Raw genomic sequence first — 20,153 nt, forward strand, 5'->3', positions numbered from 1 at the left:
CCAGTTTCAGATTGCAGAGTTTGAAAGTACATGGGGATGTGATCTAATCAGGGCATTTTTGAGCACATCCTCTAGTTGGCAAGAATTTGATCTCGCTGCGTCAATGCAAAATGAAATCATGCTGCAGTTAGTATCACTGCCACTGGGATCGCTTCTCAAGATTTGGAGAGATAAGTTATCACGTGCACTTGCAGTATAGCTGTGTTAATTCTTTCCAGAGAGAGGCATGAAATCATAATAACACAGCTGATGCTGAAGTGAAACAAGGTGCACCTGTTTTTACAACCTGCAGCCCCTGTTGCATGAGGAATATCTCTGGGTTACTCATAAAAGACTACACATAATATTCACTCTTGCGCTTGTGTTTCCTCAACATCATGATACACAAGAAAAGTGGCTGATTGTGGTCTCTTGGAAAGTCATGATGTCTGTGAGGATTCTGCTTGTCTCCAGCAGGTCCCTGACCAAGTCCTTGCACAGCAGCCATTTATTTATTAATTCATTTCTAACAAGAATGTAGAAAAACCTGAACCCTAAACCTCTCTGCAAATTTGACAATCTAAGCAGCAACAAACAATTCAGTAAAGACTTAATGCTTTCCGATGCTGTTTATTGTTGCATAGGTTCTTTAGGCTGACTTGAACTTTCACAGTCTGGTTTTTCTGCCAACATTTCAGCAAGTGCATTTTTGTCTTTCATTGACCCTTGTCTTGCTCCTTTGTTGCCATTGAAACCAACAGACATTTTTTCTCAGCCATGTAATATCAATAATCTTATTCTATAAGTGAGAAAATCCGGTCGAGTGACTGCATACTCAAGAAACATCTGCACCATACAGGGCTGTTTTTGCTGCAGACTCACAGGAGGAAACATGACAAGGCAGTGCAGCCGCAGCAAAGTGAAATAAAACAATGTCAGTGTTGTTTGCGCTGAGAAATTGACATTTGTGCACTTTGCTTGTAGACGTTTAATTTCTCGCTTGCATGGCTTAATTTCTGGATCCTCACTGAAGATAAGACAAATGTTGCATAAGATGCAGATAGCTGTAAGAAATGCACTTCATGAAAAGATGCAATTAACTGCTACATTAACAGTTATGAATTAATATTTAAACAAATTAAACTAGTACTGAATATAGCATAAAGCTTTGTTTTTTAGCGAGCTGAACTGAGAAATAAAATCAGGAGGCTTCATATTAGCGATGTTAGATAATTAACTATTTCACTTAGCTTGTTTGATTCTTACCATCATGATAATTCTTTAAACGGCCAGAAACAGAACTGAAAACCTGCATGTGAAAGCAGGTGCTAAAAAGTCTTGTACCACACATAGCTGCATCTGTTTACTAATATCTGCACACATACATCTTACATCTATATCTATGAGAACACACCGTGTTCTCATAGATATAGATGTAATCAAATCACAGGAGCTGTAATACTGCAGTTTGGGAGATATTGCAATAAGTTTATTCAGTACCATTTAAATAGATATGGCACAAAGCTACAAAAAGACGATCCTGCTCACTGCCTATGTGGAGAGCTGAACTTCCTGCTCTGCTTAAGTGATCATTACCAATCAGTCGCACTGAAAAATATCTTGAAGAAAGAAGAAAGAATGTCGGCCCTTTGGAGCGGTGAAAACAAAGTTTCTTCTAAAAAAAGAAAGATGGGAAGAAAAATCACCTGCGAGTGGATAAAATGCTCGCTTGGGATGCTTGGGTCCAAAGTATATAATTTAGTGAATTAGTGAATGGAATTTGAATTAACGAGTGTGGGGCTGGAGTGCCCTCTGCTGGTGTGACCTGAGTTCTTTAAAGGTAGGCGGTAACTTCCCCGACACTGCACTCCAAACCTAACTTTGGAGCAGTCAGACACTTAGTCTTCAGGCTTTGTCCGCCATTAGGAGTCGCACACCGAGACCAACAACCAGCAGTCAGGATGGTGAGTAAACTTCTGGCCACTACGACTATTACGAATACTAGTATTGCTACTACTCAAAATAACCCATCCATCCATATCCTATACCTGCTGCCTCCTGCCCTCAGGGTTCTGCTTGTCATAGGGCGAAGGCAGGGTACACGTAATAATAATAATAATAATAATAATGATAATAATAATAATAATAATAATAATAATAATAATAATAATAATAATAATAATAATAATAAGGTGCAGAAGGCCTCAGTGCACACAAACCTTCCACAGCAAAACTATTTTCTAAATATGCTGGTAGTGTTGAGGACTGTAGAAAGTTTGATCCCGCCGCAACCCTTTTCCCTAAATATGGCCTTTCTGACAATGCAAAACATGTAGGTGGGGGTTCCGTAACAGCCTGTTTCTCCACTGCCTTTGGGTTGTTTTTGCACCATATCAGTTGTCAGATGTCATGCCCTTGAAATACTTGAAATATGAATTTATTATGCAGGTCCATTTTTGCTTGCTATGCACACAGTTGTTGGGGGTGCATGTTTTTTTTTTTTTTGGCCAAAGTCAAAATGATTATTCAACATAGACATAGACCCTTGAACAATAGCCTACAAATATAATACAGCTAAACAGAAAATATGGTTAAGGGAAAAACAAACAAACAATGTAAAAACACGCAAGGTAACAAAGAAAGAACTTTGAAACAAATGGAGCCACATATGAAGCAGTTGGGATGAGAATCAGCACCTCCAAGTCCGAGGCCATAGTTCTCGGCCGGAAAAAGTTGGCTTGCCCTCTCAGGGTTGGTGGAGGAGTTCAAGCATCTTGGGGTCTTGTGAGGGGAAGATGGAGCGTGAGATCGACAGGTGGATCAGTGCGGCGTCCGCAGTGACGCGATCACTGTACCGATCTGTCGTGGTGAAGAAGGAGCTGACCTGAAAGGCGAAGCTCTCGATTTACTGGTCAATCAACATTCCCACCCTCAACTATGGTTATGAGCTTTGGGTAGTGACCGAAAGAACAAGATCGCGAATACAGGCGGCTGAAATGAGTTTCCTCCGCAGGGTGGCTGGGCTAGGGCACCCTTAGGGACAGGGTGAGAAGCTCAGTCAACCGGGAGGAGCTTTGAGTAGAGCCGCATCGAGAGGGGCCAGCTGAGGTGGCTGGGCCATCTGTTTCGGATGCCTCCTGGACTCCCTGGGCAGGTGTTCCGGGCATGTCCCCTGTCACTAGGGCCAGGGAAGTCTGGGTGTCTGTGCTGAGACTGCTGCCCCCGCGACCCGGCAGCAGATAATGCGGCAGAAGAAGGAAGCACAGTAATTTCCGGACTATAAACCGCTACTTTTTTCCCACGCTTTGAACCCTGCGGCTTAAACAACGGTGCGCTGAAAGTTACAGCACTGTGCTGTGCTGGATCAACTGATATTCCTAAAGAAAAACCTCAGAGTGGAACATGTCGGTTGAATAATACAGTATGGACTGAAAGTGACACACCAATGAGTAGTTGCATTGCATACTAATTTTGATTGAGTTCAAGGAAACGTGACATAAATTTATTTTTTTGAGTATTTGAATCTTTTTCTGTCTTCAATTTCTCATCACAGCCAAGCTATTTCACTGTCGTGACAGTTAGGCTGGTGTCTGTTTACAGCAACAGCAAGAAGAGTTTACATTTATTCCATTCGTAAGCAATAAGGAAAGGTTCATTTATTTTTCATAAAGTATATTGCACTTGCCTTGTTATTGTTAATTGTGAACCAGTTGTTCACAAAAGACCTTTAAATTTAAATTGAAAAATACAGAATGTTTGTATTTTGGTGAATAAATAATGAAACTCCTTGAATTGCATAGCATCATTCCTTTGCATCGGAGTCTCAAATCAAATCACATTGTGTTGGATCAAACTGTGCTGAATCGCACTGCATTGTATTGGGGGAATCGTATCGTATCGTAAATATACAAATCGTATCGTATCTTTAATGTATGGAATCGTTGGTAGTGTAAAGAGATACGTATCGTATCGGCCACAGACCAGAGATGCACAACCCTAATATGTACACATTTGTTTTTTCCCCTAAATTTAGCTGGTGCGGCTTATATTCAGGTGCGCTTTATAGTCCGGAAATTCCAGTAAGTAAGGAGCCACATATGAGTTGCAAAACAAGTTCAATAACAAGTAAAAACGTGTCAACGAAAAACACCCAGAGGATGTTTTTGCTGCAAGCCTCACTGTCCAAACCTGTTGAACACGCACTAACTACTTACCATCTGGACAAGTTTTACAGGAAAAACCTCTGACAACATAATTTTAGGAATTTTGACCCATTCCTTCAGTTCCCTCTTCACAGCCTGACAAATGCCATCAGGTGCAACACTACTATTATGAACCGCCATTCATTTTGTCTACCTGAACTCTGTTGTTAACTTTCCAATAAATCCAAAGAGAAGATCTTGAAGTTCAAAATGATCAATTTATTTCTTGTTGCTTTATATTTCTAAGGCGGTAACTGAATTTCTTTCAGACAAACAAAAATATAATGAGGTTGGCCTGCACCATGCTGCATGTTTCTTTATTCTGGGTTCTTCTTGTAGGCAGGGCCTCATCTGCAACTTGACACCACTGGCACCACTCACTGCGGTTGTGTCCCAAGAAATAATTTGGATGTTTTGTCCACATCTTCTGGACAAACCCTGGTGCTGAACTCAAACTCATTAGTCAAAGCAGCGTCTATGTGACATAAACAAACAAAATAATAATCAAATTTCACAACTAAAATTGTACTGTACTCTTCTGCGTTGAGTTGTCACAAACTCCTCCTAGAGAGAAGATGAGAGACCTGCTGCACAGCTTCCTCTCCTGTAGTCTTAGTTTATTTGGTTGAGGATGGGTCTCAGATGTTAGCTGTGGCCATTTTTTCCCTCTTATATTTTACAACTTACTTCCCTAACAAGTTCAACAACCAGCCAGAATGTTACTGTCAGAAAACATTTGGTAAATGTAAGTTGTATATGAAGAGACCAGTTTTATATCTATTTTAAAATTTGTCCTTTAAATTTGTCATTCATGTAACACAAACACCCAAACTTAGACTGGCTAAAACCCCTTGAATTTGAGGTTGATTGCAACTGTAATAATGAATAAGTAAATAGTGAATGTCAACCTTAAATCCCTCCACCTTAAAATCCAACAACAGGTGAATTTTACAGTGGATCAGATCCGGGCCATCATGGACAAGAAGTCCAACATCAGAAACATGTCTGTTATTGCCCACGTGGATCATGGCAAGTCCACTCTGACCGACTCCCTGGTGTCAAAAGCCGGGATCATAGCTTCGTCCCGTGCTGGAGGGATGCGCTTCACTGATACTCGCAAAGATGAGCAGGAGCGCTGCATCACCATCAAATCCACGTGAGTGTTGCACAGAAATCAATACGTGCTGAAACTAAAACCGATTATCAGTGGCGATCTTCCATGACCTCTCCCATATCCAGGGCCATTTCTCTGTACTATGAGCTTGAAGAATACAACCTGCACTTCATCAAAGGGAATAAGGAGGGGAACGGGTTCCTCATCAACCTGATCGACTCTCCGGGCCATGTTGACTTCTCCTCTGAGGTGACCGCTGCCCTCAGAGTGACTGACGGAGCCATGGTTGTGGTTGACTGCGTCTCAGGTAACAGTCAAACATTTGCAACCGCGCTGTCCTCCCATCTTTAAAAGCCGTAAGTCACATCCGCATCCTCCTGTTCAGGAGTGTCCGTCCAGACTGAGACTGTCATGCGACAGGCTCTGGATGAGAAAATCAAACCAGTTCTGATGATTAATAAAGTGGACCGGTCCATGCTGGAGCTGGAGCTGACACCGGAAGAGCTCTACAAGAACTTGCAGCACATCGTGGAGGATATCAATGTCCTGATTGCCACTTATAACTCAGAAGACTCCCCCATGGGCAACATCCAGGTGAGCATCATTCTTGATCAAGCTCATAAAACATACTGAAAGTAGTTTTAAGAATTTCTCAAAAGCAAATATTTCATCCTTTTTTTCAGGTTGACCCCTGTCAAGGCACAGTTGGGTTTGGCTCTGGCCTGCAGGGCTGGGGTTTCACCCTGAAGCAGTTTGCTGAAATGTATTGCAGTAAGTTCAAAAAAGATTTTGCTGAACAGACACCAGCCAAGAAGAGTGAGATAGTGAAGACAATGATGGAAAAACTGTGGGGAGACAGGTGAATATGATGAAAATGTATAGACATATCTATCTATATCTGTGTGTGCGTTGTATTGATAGCCAAATATAGAGTGAGTGACTGTCATAAAATACTTTTTTTTTTTTAAACATGCACAGGTTTTTTGACCCAAACACGCGCAAGTTCAGTAACACATGTAAGGAGGGGCGAATCCGAACCTTCTGCCATTTTGTTCTGGATCCCATCTTTAAGGTGAACTGAAACACACACAAGAGTCACAGATATCTATCTTGTCGTTGTTGTTGTGGTTGTTGTTTTTAACATTTGGAACTTGAATTTGCTTTCCTTTAAGTTGGTCAATGCCATCAAGAGCTTCAAAAAGGACGACATAGAGAAGTTGCTGGACAAACTGGACATCAAATTGTCTCCAGATGACAAGGAGAAAGAAGGGAAGCCCCTGCTGAAGACTGTGATGCGTCAGTGGCTGCCTGCCGGTGATGCTCTGCTTCAGATGATCACCGTGCACCTGCCCTCCCCTGTCACTGCTCAAAAGTACCGCTGTGAACATCTCTATGAGGGACCAATGGACGATCCAGTTGCTCTTGGTCCGTGAGACACTTTCACTCTCAGTTCAGTTTTTAAGATCACATTTGACTTTTACTGCTGTCGTCAGTGTGCGGACAACTACTTCAGCTGATGATAATGCTGTCTATTTAGGCATAAAGAACTGCGATCCTGATGCACCTCTGATGATGTACATCTCCAAGATGGTACCAACCAGCGATAAGGGTCGCTTCTATGCCTTTGGTCGTGTGTTCTCTGGCTGTGTGGCTACTGGCCAAAAGGTTCGCATTATGGGTCCAAATTTTGTCTTTGGCAAGAATGAGGACTTGTACCTGAAATCCATCCAGAGGTGAGCATTCTTTAGTTCCACACAGTGTGGTAAATGAACCAGAAAACAAATTTTGGATCACCATCAAACTTAAAAACCTACCTTCTCTTTAACCAGGACCGTTCTGATGATGGGCCGCTACATTGAACAAATCGAAGATGTTCCCTGTGGCAACATCGTGGGTCTCGTCGGAGTGGACCAGTTCCTGGTCAAGACAGGGACCATTACAACCTACGAGAAAGTAATTTGATGCCTTGATCATTGCCCATGTATTGGTAGGCAATGGATAGATAGATAGATAGATAGATAGATAGATAGATAGATAGATAGATAAGATGGTACAGGAATATGTGTCAGTTTCTGTGTGTCATTATTCCAGCAACAGTCATCAAATCAATGACAGTCTTTTGCTCATGTGCGCAGGCTTACAAGATGAAGATGATGAAGTTCAGTGTAAGCCCCGTAGTAAAAGTTGCAGTGCAACCCAAAGACCCAAGTTTGCTGCCCAAACTGGTGGAGGGCCTGATGCGCCTGTCCAAGTCTGATCCGATGGTGCAGTGCACCATCGAGCAATCCGGGGAGCACATTGTTGCAGGAGCTGGAGAGCTGCACCTGGAGATCTGCTTGAAGGACCTGGAGGAGGAACATGCTTGTATTCCCCTAAAGGTGAACAACACAGATTCCTTTCCAGTAATTTCAGTCAAAATAAAAGTAATTGGGACTGCAGGTTTGTAGCGGTGAGTGAGTGAGTAGGTAAAGGGCTAATGCCAAGGTGGTAAAGAAAATGAGGCTTGCAGCCAGGAGGGTGTAACTTTGAGAGTCTTTGCCTCTTGCTAGGAAGACCAGTGAACCGTCCCAATCACGACCGTCTGTGTAAAGATCAACAGGAAGTACACTCTCTTCTTTCCTGAATCTCCGCAGGTAACCGAGCCTGTTGTCACCTACAAAGAGACCGTGACAGAGGCATCAAGCCAAAGGTGTTTATCCAAGTCCCCCAACAAGCATAACCGCCTTTTTATGGAAGCTCAACCCTTTGCAGAAGGTTTGGCCAAAGACATCGACAACAGAGTCATCTCCTGTCAGCAAGACACCAAGGAACGTGCGAGGTACCTCTCAGACAAGTACATGTGGGAAGTGACAGACGCCAGAAAGATCTGGTGCTTCGGTCCAGATGGAACCGGGCCAAACCTCTTGGTGGACGTTACAAAGGGGGTTCAGTACCTCAATGAAATCAAGGACAGCATGGTGGCCGGCTTCCAGTGGGCAACTAAACAGGTGAGCTGCAACAAATATCCAACGAGCTGCTCCCTGCATTAGCATGTTTGCAGCACACCGTAATTCTCTGTCACCGCTTCACTTTGCAGGGGGTCCTTTGTGAGGAGAACATGCGAGGAATTCGCTTTGACATTCATGATGTGACACTGCATGCTGATGCCATCCACCGTGGCGGTGGTCAGATCCTTCCCACAACACGGAGAGTCCTATATGCATGCCAGCTCAGTGCAACGCCAAGACTCATGGAGCCTGTGTACCTGGTGGAGATCCAGGTTGGTGTGGTAGCTTTTACCTCAATGAGATGCTAATTTCAAAACAAATGTCATTTTAGGGTTTGCTTTGTTTTTTTGTTTGGTTTCCATCAAATGTCTGACTTGATGTTTTGTCCTTGCAGAGCCCACAAGATTCAACTGGTGGGATCAGTAAAGTTTTGAACAAGAGGCGCGGCCGTTTGTTGGATGAATCATGCCAACCAGGAAATCCCACCGTGACAACAAAAGCGTATCTTCCCGTCAGCGAGTCTTTTGGTGAGTTTTCTCTAATATATAAAAAAAAAAAAAAAAAATCTAAAACGAGAGTGATTTTAAAATAATACTTTTAAAAATGACCAATATTGAAAGGTCTGTGCAATATTTTGTGCAATTATTAAATACAACATTAGAATTTTGGTGCCCTTTGCAACTCCAATAAGACATAATTTTCCTCCCCCCCCCCTCAGGGTTCACAGCTGATCTGCGCAGCCAGACACAGGGCAAAGCATTTCCTCAGTGTACGTTCGACCATTGGGACAGGATGGACTTCGATGCCTTTGACCAAAAATCAAAGTCTGGTAGCGTTATTGCTCAAATTAGAAAACGCAAAGGGCTGAAAGAAGAAATTCCTTCACTTGACAACTACCATGACAAGTTGTGAAAACTGAAAATAAAGCTTCCTTAGTTAGCCTTAGTTTCATAAGCACTTCATGGTCTGTGGTCAAACACCTCAAGCAAGCATGCAGACTTACCGTAATTTCCGGACTATAAACCGCTACTTTTTTTCCCCACGCTTAGAATGAGAGGAAGACAGTTTGCACAAAGGAAGTTTTCATGCACAAACCCTCATTATGGAAAACAAACGAAGAATTGCATATGACGCAGCTTTTAAGTTAAAGGCAGTCGATCTGGCTAGATCGCTCGTGCTCTCGTCTGTATGTTCTCTTGTCTTTATGCGCTCTGTCTGTGCGGCTTGTATATGTACACATTTGTTTTCCCCCCTAAATTTAGCTGGTGTGGCTTATATTCAGGTGCGCTTTATAGTCCGGAAATTACGGTATTTAGTGACTTAGAGGAAGTGTTTTGTTTTCCAAAATATTGTTGTATCTATTAAGTCTTGAACGTGATGCACATTAAAATGCTCTATGAAAGCTCAAAGGTTTACAATATGCTTTCTTTGCACCGAGCGGAAGCAATTCTCACACTGTTGGGAAGCACAGGATTCTTTGGAGACGTTGGTCCAGTAACAGGAGAAATGGAATCCGCCTCATGATGACTGCAGCTTAAAGTGCATCACTGTGATCACATAAAAATATTGAAGATTTTGTTTAGTCTGTTTGTTGTTCTTTTAACAAATTCTCCATTCCATTGCGACAATTCAAATAGTGACCTGACCATAACACAATTCCAATGGCCTTTAACCACAGATGATGGGAACTGTTAACAAAAGCATGACCAACATCTTGAAACTTGACTGCATCAGGACAAATAGCCCAGGGTGATGGAAGACTGACTGCGGTGTGTGAGGTTGAAGATGTTCCTCTATCCCAGGGGTGTCAAAGTCATTTTAGTTCACAGGCCACATAAAGGCCTAAAGGTTGTTGTTATAGTAATAATAATCATAATAACAGCAGCAGCAGCAGCAGCAGCAGCAGCAGCAACAACAACTTCAGATTTTTTTTTCTTTGTTTGACATTGGTTGCGTTCTCGTAACACTCTGCTTCCACCTTTCTCTGTTTTGACAGAGCTATTTTGGGACAGTGAGAATGGCAAATAGGAGACGTAATAGGGAGGGTGGAACAACAGCGCAGCTTCAGAGCGACAGCACTCGGGCTATTGCGACGTCCAGTGGACACTTTTAGAACAGCAGTTTCTTTCATTGAAAATCTGCAGGTCGTTTTTTTACTTTGCAAAATCATCTCGAGGAGCGGAAAACGCCCATTCGCGTGCCTGATCCGGCCTATCCGGACAGTTGGTACTACCAGTTTCTCTGCAACCTGGCCAATCCTACCAGATATGCTGACATTCTGCCTTAGCATCAAAGATATACTAAATACTAAATACTTAATGTCTATCCACCTTTTCATTAAAAAAAAAAAAAAAAAAAAATTACATTTTACAAGCAAGCACCATAAAACCTTTTTTAACACTCTTTAATCGATAGCCATTTCAAGTAACATATACAATGTTAATAAATGCCACTTCAATATACAACTCTTTGCCATTCTCGCCAAGGAGCTCTTCCACTCCAACCTCTTTACACAAAGTTGAAAAGAATCATCAGAAGAGTTAGTGTGCATCCATACGACAAAACAAATGAACATACGCAAGGCCGAGAAGTGCAAGAACTCTTGGATATTGGCGACTGCCTAGCAACACATGGAACTTACAGATTGTAAAGGTTGCCCACAGCAATCATTTGAAGGTTATTATTCAAAATTTGGCTCTGCTTGAAGATCTCTTACAGTAATTAGTGCTAATATGGAATCTAGGGAGACGGTCTGGTCTAGCCAATTTGAACGGACAGTACATTCATAGTCTCCTTTGCACAACAGCTGTGGAGCAAAAGAAGGCCAATTATAGATGTTGAGTGGAGTACAGTGACAAGCTTCTTTAGCTTTTAATCTAGAGCAGTGGCACTGTTACATGGGGTTGTTTGTAGGCCTCAATCTTGAGCAAGCACAAGAAGATGTTAAGTGTAAAAAAAATGATTTTGCAATTTTAGTTTTCTTAATACAGTAATAGACATTAAGAACTGATTCTGAGATATCAAACGGGAAAATTCAATAACAAAAAATCTTCAGCCCATAGTCTTCATGTTTTGCTTTGCCACAAGAGGTGATGGTTGTTTGCTTGGTTTGTTTAGTGGAACCAGTTCAGCACAGCCAAAAGCTGAGCACGCACAGTGGTGCAGAAGGTGTGTGAAAGAAAAATAAAGTGCTCAAAGAGAACAAAAGTTTAGCAATGCACATTCATATGCGCAAGGGTGTGTGCATCCTCTTTCTCTTCAAAATACAATTTAAATGATTGCAAAATGTTTTTACTGCACTAAACATCTTCCTCTGCAAGCTCACAGGCAGGGAGCACAAGCCATACTAATACTCTGAGAAATCCCAGGGGCACCAACCTTTTTTTATCTGAGACCTGCTTTTTTTTGTTTAGTTTAGTTTTTTTTTTTAGTTTTTTTTGTTTGTTTTTTTTACAAGAAAGCGATTTACAGCAGCTAAAACAAAAAGCTACGTGTCCCATGTAGTGACCTACATTGTTTTACTGCTCACTTATTAACAGTAGTGTACGATATGGAAGGGAAACGGCATGATGTCTATAAGGTTAGTCCCCTGTATGGCTGGTGAAGTGCAGCCCTGCGCTGATGCCAGACTGTCACATTTGATAAAAGATGTTGGGCTGTTTGAGGTAACTATGTGTAGAAGATGACCTCTGGAATCTGTCCGTCTTCTACAGAGGTGCCATTGTTGTTGCCTGCCGCGTAGCAGAAGGTGAAACACGTCTTTGTGCCAGTGGATGAAGACTCGTGTGTTACCTTTCGCATTCCTTTTGTACCATAGTGAGAGTCTGGACCCTGGAAGACAACAACAACATTTGTCAGAATTAATTTAGACTGCAAATTACCAAATATGGGCATGACCATTTTTACATTTATTTCAAATCAGACACAAATTTTAAAAAGCTGCAATGGAACGTTTCAACAGTGCAACAGTGTTATGGTATGATGAAATACAACAGACCTTCAGTGTGGCACAGGCAGTGTAATTTACATTTGGCAATATCTCCACAGGCTCTTTGAACATGACTCTGAAGGTATTGGCTGATCCGTCACAGCTGAAACCTGTATCATTCTGGCCCAGCACTGTGTTACTGTCTGTGTGAATGATCTGAATTAAGACAGAGGAAAAACATAAATAAAGTCATATGGATAATAGTTTTCCACAGTGTTGAATGTAAAAGCTTGTTCCAAACCTGTATGTTGACTTGATAGTCTGTGGGTCCGTGTATGGAACCATAGAGGCCAAACCCGACCACAAATATCCTTCTGTTGACTGAGAACCTGAGAAAATATACACAACAGACACACCGTGAGTTAGCTAGTCAAAACAACCTACATGCCCATTGTTGGAAATGACAGCTCAAGTCAAGTTGTAAGACTCTTTTAATTTCTCTTTGTATGCTTCTAAATGCTGGAAAACATTTTATGTTCCTATGCACAATAGCTACAGAGAGTAAATTTACAATGTGTAATACTGGGATTGAGCTTTGTGTAGTGAATCAACCCATAACCCAAAGCGACATTTCATTGCACTGTGATAAAAATCAACTGACCTTTTAGTCCACTAGATGATGTCACAGACTCACTGCCTGGTGACATAGGCCAGTATCGTGGAATTTTGTTTTTAAAGATGTGATATAATGTGATCTATGTGCTATGATGCCTCATTTCCAGGGTGACGTTCAAAGGTCACCAAAATCACAGAGCACTCGAAGCTCGTACATAATGCCGACTCAAACATTCAACATCTGAGGCTCTGTTTGGCTAGAAGCGCAGGGGGCTGCACTAGTAATCCCTCCTCACCTTATCCGGTCACTGGTCCCACTGTAGCCCCAGCGGCTTTCCACCTGTCCAAACCGAGTGATGCTGCACTCCTTCCCGCGGAGGCAGCAGCGAGGCCGGTCGATGAAGTCCACACGAGGTTTTGGGTTTACTGTGAAATGGAGGAAGAGGCTGACCACCTCCCTGTCAGACAGAATGTTCGACTGCGCTGGACCTGCAGAGTTGATTGCAAACCCAGCAGACAAAACTCAGCGTGTGAAAAAAAGGACAGTATGACACCATGTTATTGGGTGGTTCTACTGTTTCAAGTCACCTGCAGCAAACTCCTCAATGGTCATGAGGGGGAAACGGATGAGTGTGAGCGCTTTGCCGAGGACCTTGCGCTTGTTCTCTGGCGTGGGCTGCAGCTGCTGCCTGTGAGCCTCGGCCTCTGCCCAGCGTACTGCAGCACCAAACAGACGCACCTCCCGCACGCCCAGAGTGTCTCTCTCCAACACTGCCACCAACGTGTCTTGGATTGAGAAACATGGAAAGTAAATGGTGAGGTCTAAATCGCGCATGTGATACGGTCAGGAAGATCCTTGCAGCATTACCCAAATCAATGTCTGTGAAGCCTTCGGCTGCCAGAGCGTCTCCTGTGTTCTTATCTATGTTTTCTAGACAGAGGCTGGCAAGCTGTGGCTCGTCAAACAACCGGGCCTGAATTGAAGAGCAGACAAGACATTTGTAGACACATCAATATTACAATTTCACTGTTGTCTTTACTATTCAGTGCATGGCTACCATCCAGTTACATATTTTTTTATTTCAATGTTTATTTCTAAACAATGTAATGCAGAGTAAAAATGAGTGTGAAACAGCATCAGTTTAACACATATTCAACCATAGCAAACAATATTTTACATTTCAGCTTTAAAGCTTTGAAAAAATGAAGTTTTGGATGCAGTCAACTTGGGACTTTTTTTTTTTTTTTTTTTTTTTAAATAACTCATGTCTGTAAATCCAGTACATCCCATCAGACCGTACACAAGACTGAGTCAACAGTTATAGTTGGGAAGTGCCTGCCTACCTGTGTGAGCAACATGAAAGCATTGTCCGCTCTCAGGTTCTTCTTGAGGAACTCTACGCAGTGAGCCTCCAGCGCTGGCACTGCGTACTTCTTGGCAGTATATAGCGTGGTCATCACGGTCTCCGGGCCAATCTGCACCTCATCAGAGTACAGAAACCTGCACACCGCCAAAAGGGTTTAGAGAGAGCATGCAAGTATCACTCATTTAATCGTGCAAAGCAAACCACTTTTGTCACATCCCTTCCATCACCTTTAACTGATGAAAATGATTGTTTTCTACACCATTCTTCTGTCTTTAATTTGAGGTGGGCACATAGGTGGCTACTGAAATGAATAGTGTTCTGTTGCAGCAGCACACGCCTCTTTCTCTCTCATTGTGTACTAGTCATGCAGCTGAGATTCACTCTCTTCTTCCCTGATGTCGATGGCCGCTTACTTTAGCAGAGCAAGAAAAGCCGCTGGTTCCACGTCCGGAAGCTCGATTTCCGTGGAGGTGGTGGCCATTCCACCGTTGAACATGGCATCGAAGACGGCGCTCCCCACGGCCAAAACAAACCTGGCATGCACACCAGACAGCGCTGTTTAAGATCGCTGGTATTCTTGAACGTCCATGCGTCAGTTATTTTTCGCCACTTACCTGTGCGCAGGTATTCTCTGAATGCCCATTCCTTTCCCCACCAGGAAGTGAACGTCGCTGAGCACCTCGTTGTTGAAGAGGAACGCGAATCTCTCCTTGACGGTGCTCTTTGTCGCCTGCCAGTTGTACACGGGCTCCCGGTACACCAGCACGGACGCGGCCGCCGGCGTCGCGGTCGGTGCCGCAGCTTGAGGCGCGTTCGACGCAGCAGTGGTTGCCATGTTTGTCGCCGTGGTGGCCATGGCTCCAGCTGCCGCAGCACTTGCCGCAGCTGACTGCTGCAGAGAGTTCTGCGCAGTCGGCTGGGCTCCGGTAACAACGCCGTTGCTGTCTCCACCGCCAGGCCCCGCTTGCGTGTTCGGGCGCCTCGCTACGGCCTGCGCCCCACCGGCCGCGCCGACAGCTCCACCGTTGGACGCTGGCATCGAGAAAACGCTGTTGCTGGGCTGGCTGTTTCCCAGAGGGCCGGGGCCGGAGAAATTAAGGCAAGGAGGCCTGCCGCTGTTGTCCCCAGCCGCCATTTTGAACGCAGTAAAGGCGTAAACAACAGACTTTGTTGCTGTATGTATTTCTCGTAGTAATCAAGCCTTCGGTCCCGTTTGCTGCCATCTAGTGGTCATGCATTTCTACTACAGTGTCCTACCCCCTTTTTTCCCCCCAACGATTCAGAACGCCAGCTGCAGCTTCCCAAATGAAAGCAAAGCCAATGAGCTTTACTCGATTCAAAGCTGAAATTGTCAATAAACTGACTTTTGGGTACTTTGAAGAAAGACAACACGTCCATAAAGGAATACACTTATGATGCCGTTTATGAACAGCAAACGTTATCTGACATGTCAAAGTGAAACAGCAGACCTTAAAACGATACAGATTACAATACTTTAAACGTCACATTTAATTCACAACTTTTCTCACAATAACTGGCAATGGGGAAGGGCTTCCAATGAAAGCACATGTTTTGCTTTATTTTACCTGCTCAAATTTTCAGAAGATGTGTGCTCAAATCACAGTTTAGTTCTAGACATCAGCCCTTTGCGATAGCGGACTTTCCTTTATATTTTCTGGATTGACAATAAACCCCACTGCCCTCTGAGATTACTGACTCGTACGTCTGCCTTTTTCCCCCCCCCCCCAATTCCGGTTAAAAAAGAAGCTAAGATTAAGGGCAAATGTATGGGTTTTTGTAGGAGACTGGAGATGGGAGGCAAAATGTTTTCTGGATATCTACCACCACCGTCTTAAAAAGTATATGAAATGGAAATGGATTAAGGCAGTAGAAACAGAGATGTGAAAATTGGTATACCATTGTGGGATATCGAACCCAAGTCCAAACTTCATTCTTAAACACTTTGTTTTTGTTCTAACGCCGATTGAATCCGGTTCAAACCAGCGACTGTGACTAATTAGTTTGCGCACGGACACGCATTTTGAGATGTCGTGCATCATTTCATTCTGTGTTACTTTCTCTCCTCATTCCCACTCTGTATACAGTCAGTGCGCGTGCGACTTATCGACCGTGACGTCAGGGCGGCGCGAGGGAACTGTCCTCGCGCGGGGGGTGCTGATGCTGCTGCTCGCTGCTGCTGCTGCTGAAACAAGATGGCTGTGCGCGCAGGAGGACCGGCCGCCGATGAGAGCTGAGGCTATGCAGAGGAGGAGGAAGAGGGGGCCGAGGATTTCACTCCCGTGTGTGTCACCCTGCCGACAGACCAAGCACAGCAACGCGCTGCTGAAATAGGGCTCGTTCGTTTTTCGGGACCACTTTAAGTAACGCTCCCCGCTTTCTTTTTTCTCTTGTTGAGAGGGGCAACAATAGTGTGTATTTGTAACCGGGAGGCGAGCGTAGTGAGCGCTTAAATCACGGAGCACTCTGCAGAGGACAGCCGGGGACGCTGACTTGGCCGCCAGAGATGTCCCTGCTGTGTGTCGGAGGTAAGAGAACACACTGTGGATGTGGATGTGTGTGAGCGGGGGGGGGGGGGGCTACCTGAAAAGCCTCAGCGTGCCGTGCCGTGTCGTGGAGGTAATAGTCGCTGACAATAAAGAGTAGTGTGACAGCGCCTGCGGGACGTCAGCCCCACGCACGGAAAAGTCCGAGGTTGAGTCCGAGCAGCGCAGGGCTCTGCTAACACAGTAAGTGGTGAGATTGCGAGCTCCGCTTCTTTGAAATTGGAGACCAAGCGCGTCGGCGTCCGGGAATAGCAACTCCTGGGTTTGGCAAACTTCAAAAAAAAAAAAAAAAAAAAAATCGCCATCTGCTATATCAACTCAAATCTGTTGCTGTGTGTGTGTGTGTGTGTGTGTGTGTGTGTGTGTGTGTGTGTGTGTGTGTGTGTGTGTGTGTGTGTGTGCGTGCGTGCGTGTGTGTGTGTGTGTGAGAGAGAGCGAGAGAGAGAGAGAGAGAGAGAGAGAGAGAGAGAGAGACAGAGATATGTGTTGACAGCGCGTTAAAGGTTCGCAGGATCGCCAAGTCGTTCGTGTCGGTGATGTGATGGTCCCACTGGGTGTCTCTACATGTCTACATCAGTGATGGGAATCACTTTTTAATCCTCACAAGAACGTACTACTGCGGTTTGCGTGCGCGCGCACGCGCGCGCATCCTCTCTGTTCATTCATGCGTGGGCAGCCAGAGGAGGACGAGGAAAAGCCCTCTGCCGCCGCCTCCGCCCGCCGCTGCCGCGTCACTGCCGCGTTGTACAGTCGCGAGGGAATACTCAGGAAGTGCTCGTCACTCCGCGAGTCTGAGGCGATGCGTCACCTCCAGACATCCCGACAGCACTTGCTGCTGACGGGCTGTTCCGCCTCCCTATTGACGAGCATCGTGAAGGCATCAGCCCAAATTGCTCGCACGACTCGGCTCATGTAGCTTCACAATCAAGATCTTCTCGCCACTCGAACCGTTACCCGTTTAGTTAGACTGATGGTGGCTGAATCAGAACAAATAAGAAGGAAGGTGTGATGACAACTCATACCATCACAAATACGCTGCAGGGTTTTAATGATGTGGCAATGGTTTTTAAATATTGATGTCTTGAACAGTTGCTATATATAACAAAAGATGTGTCTTGTTTCAGGGCATCAGAACCATAGAATCTTAAGACAGTGTTGTTTTTTGAGTGTGTGTGCCCCCTTATTCTGGGGAAGATGAAACAGTGGATGTCAGAATGGAAGTCATTTTTTCAATTTAATGACTAAAACACATGAACAGCACAGTTAGTCAGCGCTCTTTAAACAGAAGTCATGAAGTAAATGGACGTCTGTAGGTGCGCTTGAGCTCTGAAGGTTTGGTGCCAAAATAGGAAAGAGAGGATGGTTCTAAAGTCCTTTAAATGTGAGGACCATCATGGAGACCATGCTCATTACCCAGAACCTGTGCCACCTCATCCCCCTTCTGACTGTCCCTGCACTGAGTCAGTCCCTGGCGTCAGTCAGGCCCCAGCCCTGACTCATTCATAAATGCTGGGGCTGCAGCAGCCAGTGTCGTAGACTACAAGACTTGGCACTGAGCCTTGTTCCTGTTCCTGTTACATCATTCATGCCTACCTGACTGGAGCTATTTCTGGCCTCGGTACTGTGTGCCTGAATAGGCAGCATTTTTTTTTTGCAGCATCTGCCGACAAAGCTGAATTCAGAGAGGAATAACCTCTGAGTATCTTGGTCAAGTTTTGCTGCAGACGTTGCTCATGTTTTCCAAGCGCAGTGTTCTCTGTCATAGGTACGTTCCAGTCCTGCTGCTGGGTTGCCCAAATGTGTATTCCAAAACAAGTTGCTGACTGTTTGAGTCATGTCAGCCCGGATTATGCCGATGGATGGCTGAACTCAGCTCACACACTGCCATTTTATATCCCCTGACAGTTGAAGTTGAAGCTTAGCTTGACTTTCTGTCGACTCTGTTTTCTTGACAATCTTTTCAGTTCCCTGAAGTCAAACTCTGCTGTGTCAGAGGAACTTCCTCTGTGAACAATCTGCCAAAAGACAGACAGTGGTGGCAAAAAAATGTTCTGTTGGCTTTCACAGATTATGCCCTGGGCCCTTTGAGTAAATAGTGAAGAGGGGCCTGTTTGATTTGCTATATCTTTGAAGTGGTTTGATTGGAATGTGATGGATGGTTATGTCTTTGCCCTGGTTCTCTGAATGTAGGCCACTCACCAGTAGCCTACATTTCAACCAATTGATCTAATGTTACAGCCCCCTGCTGCTTAATGTGTGTGTGAGTTATAGGCAGTTGCACACGCAGCATTTGCATGTGTTGAGGGTCATGCTTCCTGCTTACACTCATACAGTTGTGACAAAATATTGTGTGTGGGGCTTGTGGACATTTCTCATCGTAAACGCCGCCTGTCAAAAAGATTTATGACTGCGCTATTATTAAGCCTCAGCTTTCCACCTTGGAAAATCCAATTCCTTTTTCATTGATCCTCCTTGTGTGCTGATATATTTCCCTGGGCTGTTTTAGTGTTGAGATTAAAACAGAGCAAAGACCTGATGTGATCTACCTAAACAACGTGAAGGGTTACTGAAAAATGCTTCCCCTTGACTTTTCTTCTTCTTCTTCTTCTTCTTCTTCTTCTTCTTCTTCTTCTTCTTCTTCTTCTTCTTATCATTATCATTATTATTATTATTATTATTATTATTATTATTATTATTATTATTATTATTGTTGTTGTTGTTGTCATCATGAACAGTAGTGGTAGTAACAGTAGTATTAGTTGTAGTAGCATGTTATTTTTACATTTAAAGAGGCCTGATCTCATGCAGAATATTCAATTTAAGAGGAAAACACACAATTGCTTGTTACATACTGTGTGTTTCACTCTTTCAGGTGTATGTATAGCAGGCGTTCATTTTTTCATACCTGCTGATGAACACGAATGAGTCACTAACACTGAGTGTGTGTGTGTGCGTGTGTGTTTGCTGATGTAACAGCACTTAAGCAGCAGATTTAGCTCCAGCGTGTGTTTCTGTGTGTGCATGTTGCATAAAAGACACATGAAGCAAAAGTAGTGAGAATAAGCGGGCAATTCTCAGGGCAATTTACTACTAGCTTCTCAATTTGTTTTGGTGAAGCTGATGTGCTCCAGTGTGGATGGTCTGCAGAGGATGTTGTGAGATAAGACATGAATTGGTTTTCACGTTGAGCTCGGATGAAGACGCAGGTCCAGCTCCGCTATGCATTAAACCTGCCTTTGCATTTTTAAGGAAAGAACTGCACCGATGACGCGCATAGACCTGCAGCGCTGTGTGGGCATGTGTGTGTGCAGAAGAGTGGATTGTAAATTCATTAATAATGTATGTGTGGAATATGTCAAAGCTGGTAAAAAAAAATAAATAAATAAATAAAAAAGAC

At 44.0% G+C, this 20,153-nt stretch overlaps 3 protein-coding genes across 3 annotated transcripts in view; 2 read left to right on the forward strand and 1 right to left on the reverse strand.

The window, feature by feature from the left end:
• Positions 1-1,801: 1,801 nt before the first annotated feature.
• LOC142885052 (elongation factor 2-like) lies at positions 1,802-9,213 on the forward strand. Its single transcript, XM_076021145.1, has 14 exons — positions 1,802-1,943; positions 5,123-5,337; positions 5,421-5,602; positions 5,681-5,889; positions 5,979-6,154; positions 6,274-6,367; positions 6,468-6,720; positions 6,833-7,028; positions 7,125-7,248; positions 7,431-7,673; positions 7,929-8,282; positions 8,372-8,554; positions 8,677-8,809; positions 9,001-9,213. Exons 1-14 carry the CDS (start codon positions 1,941-1,943, stop codon positions 9,192-9,194), a joined length of 2,559 nt encoding a protein of 852 aa, XP_075877260.1. The 5' UTR covers positions 1,802-1,940; the 3' UTR covers positions 9,195-9,213.
• Positions 9,214-10,670: 1,457 nt separating this feature from the next.
• Positions 10,671-15,327, reverse strand: LOC142885053 (BTB/POZ domain-containing protein 2-like). Its single transcript, XM_076021146.1, has 9 exons — positions 14,807-15,327; positions 14,606-14,725; positions 14,170-14,326; positions 13,694-13,799; positions 13,414-13,611; positions 13,122-13,314; positions 12,512-12,599; positions 12,280-12,426; positions 10,671-12,113 (listed from the first exon to the last, which is right to left on the reverse strand). The coding sequence occupies exons 1-9, from the start codon at positions 15,325-15,327 to the stop codon at positions 11,952-11,954; spliced, it is 1,692 nt and encodes a 563-aa protein (XP_075877261.1). The 3' UTR covers positions 10,671-11,951.
• LOC142885054 (protein unc-13 homolog A) overlaps positions 15,228-20,153 on the forward strand; it is a 31,119-nt gene continuing 26,193 nt past the window's right edge. Inside the window, exons 1-2 of the mRNA XM_076021148.1 lie at positions 15,228-15,367; positions 16,298-16,738. Of these exons, the coding sequence (XP_075877263.1) occupies positions 16,717-16,738 (22 nt within the window). The 5' untranslated portion in view covers positions 15,228-15,367; positions 16,298-16,716. The remainder of the gene's footprint in view (positions 15,368-16,297; positions 16,739-20,153) is intronic.

Source organism: Nelusetta ayraudi, unplaced genomic scaffold (genome assembly GCF_046127955.1).
Source record: "Nelusetta ayraudi isolate G7.1 ecotype Tasmania unplaced genomic scaffold, CSIRO-AGI_Nayr_v1 ptg000011l, whole genome shotgun sequence".
NCBI classification, from domain to species: Eukaryota; Metazoa; Chordata; class Actinopteri; order Tetraodontiformes; family Monacanthidae; genus Nelusetta; species Nelusetta ayraudi.

Excerpts from the sequence above, each read along its gene's own strand:
- LOC142885052 (XM_076021145.1), top strand. Across the intron at positions 5,603-5,680 it reads TGTGGTTGACTGCGTCTCAG|GAGTGTCCGTCCAGACTGAG; the intron begins GTAACAGTCAAA and ends CCTCCTGTTCAG. Across the intron at positions 7,249-7,430 it reads CCATTACAACCTACGAGAAA|GCTTACAAGATGAAGATGAT; the intron begins GTAATTTGATGC and ends TCATGTGCGCAG.
- LOC142885053 (XM_076021146.1), bottom strand. The coding sequence starts at position 15,327 with ATGGCGGCTGGGGACAACAGCGGCAGGCCTCCTTGCCTTAATTTCTCC. Across the intron at positions 13,800-14,169 it reads CTTTCATGTTGCTCACACAG|GCCCGGTTGTTTGACGAGCC; the intron begins GTAGGCAGGCAC and ends TCTTCAATTCAG. Across the intron at positions 13,612-13,693 it reads CTTCACAGACATTGATTTGG|ACACGTTGGTGGCAGTGTTG; the intron begins GTAATGCTGCAA and ends TCTCAATCCAAG.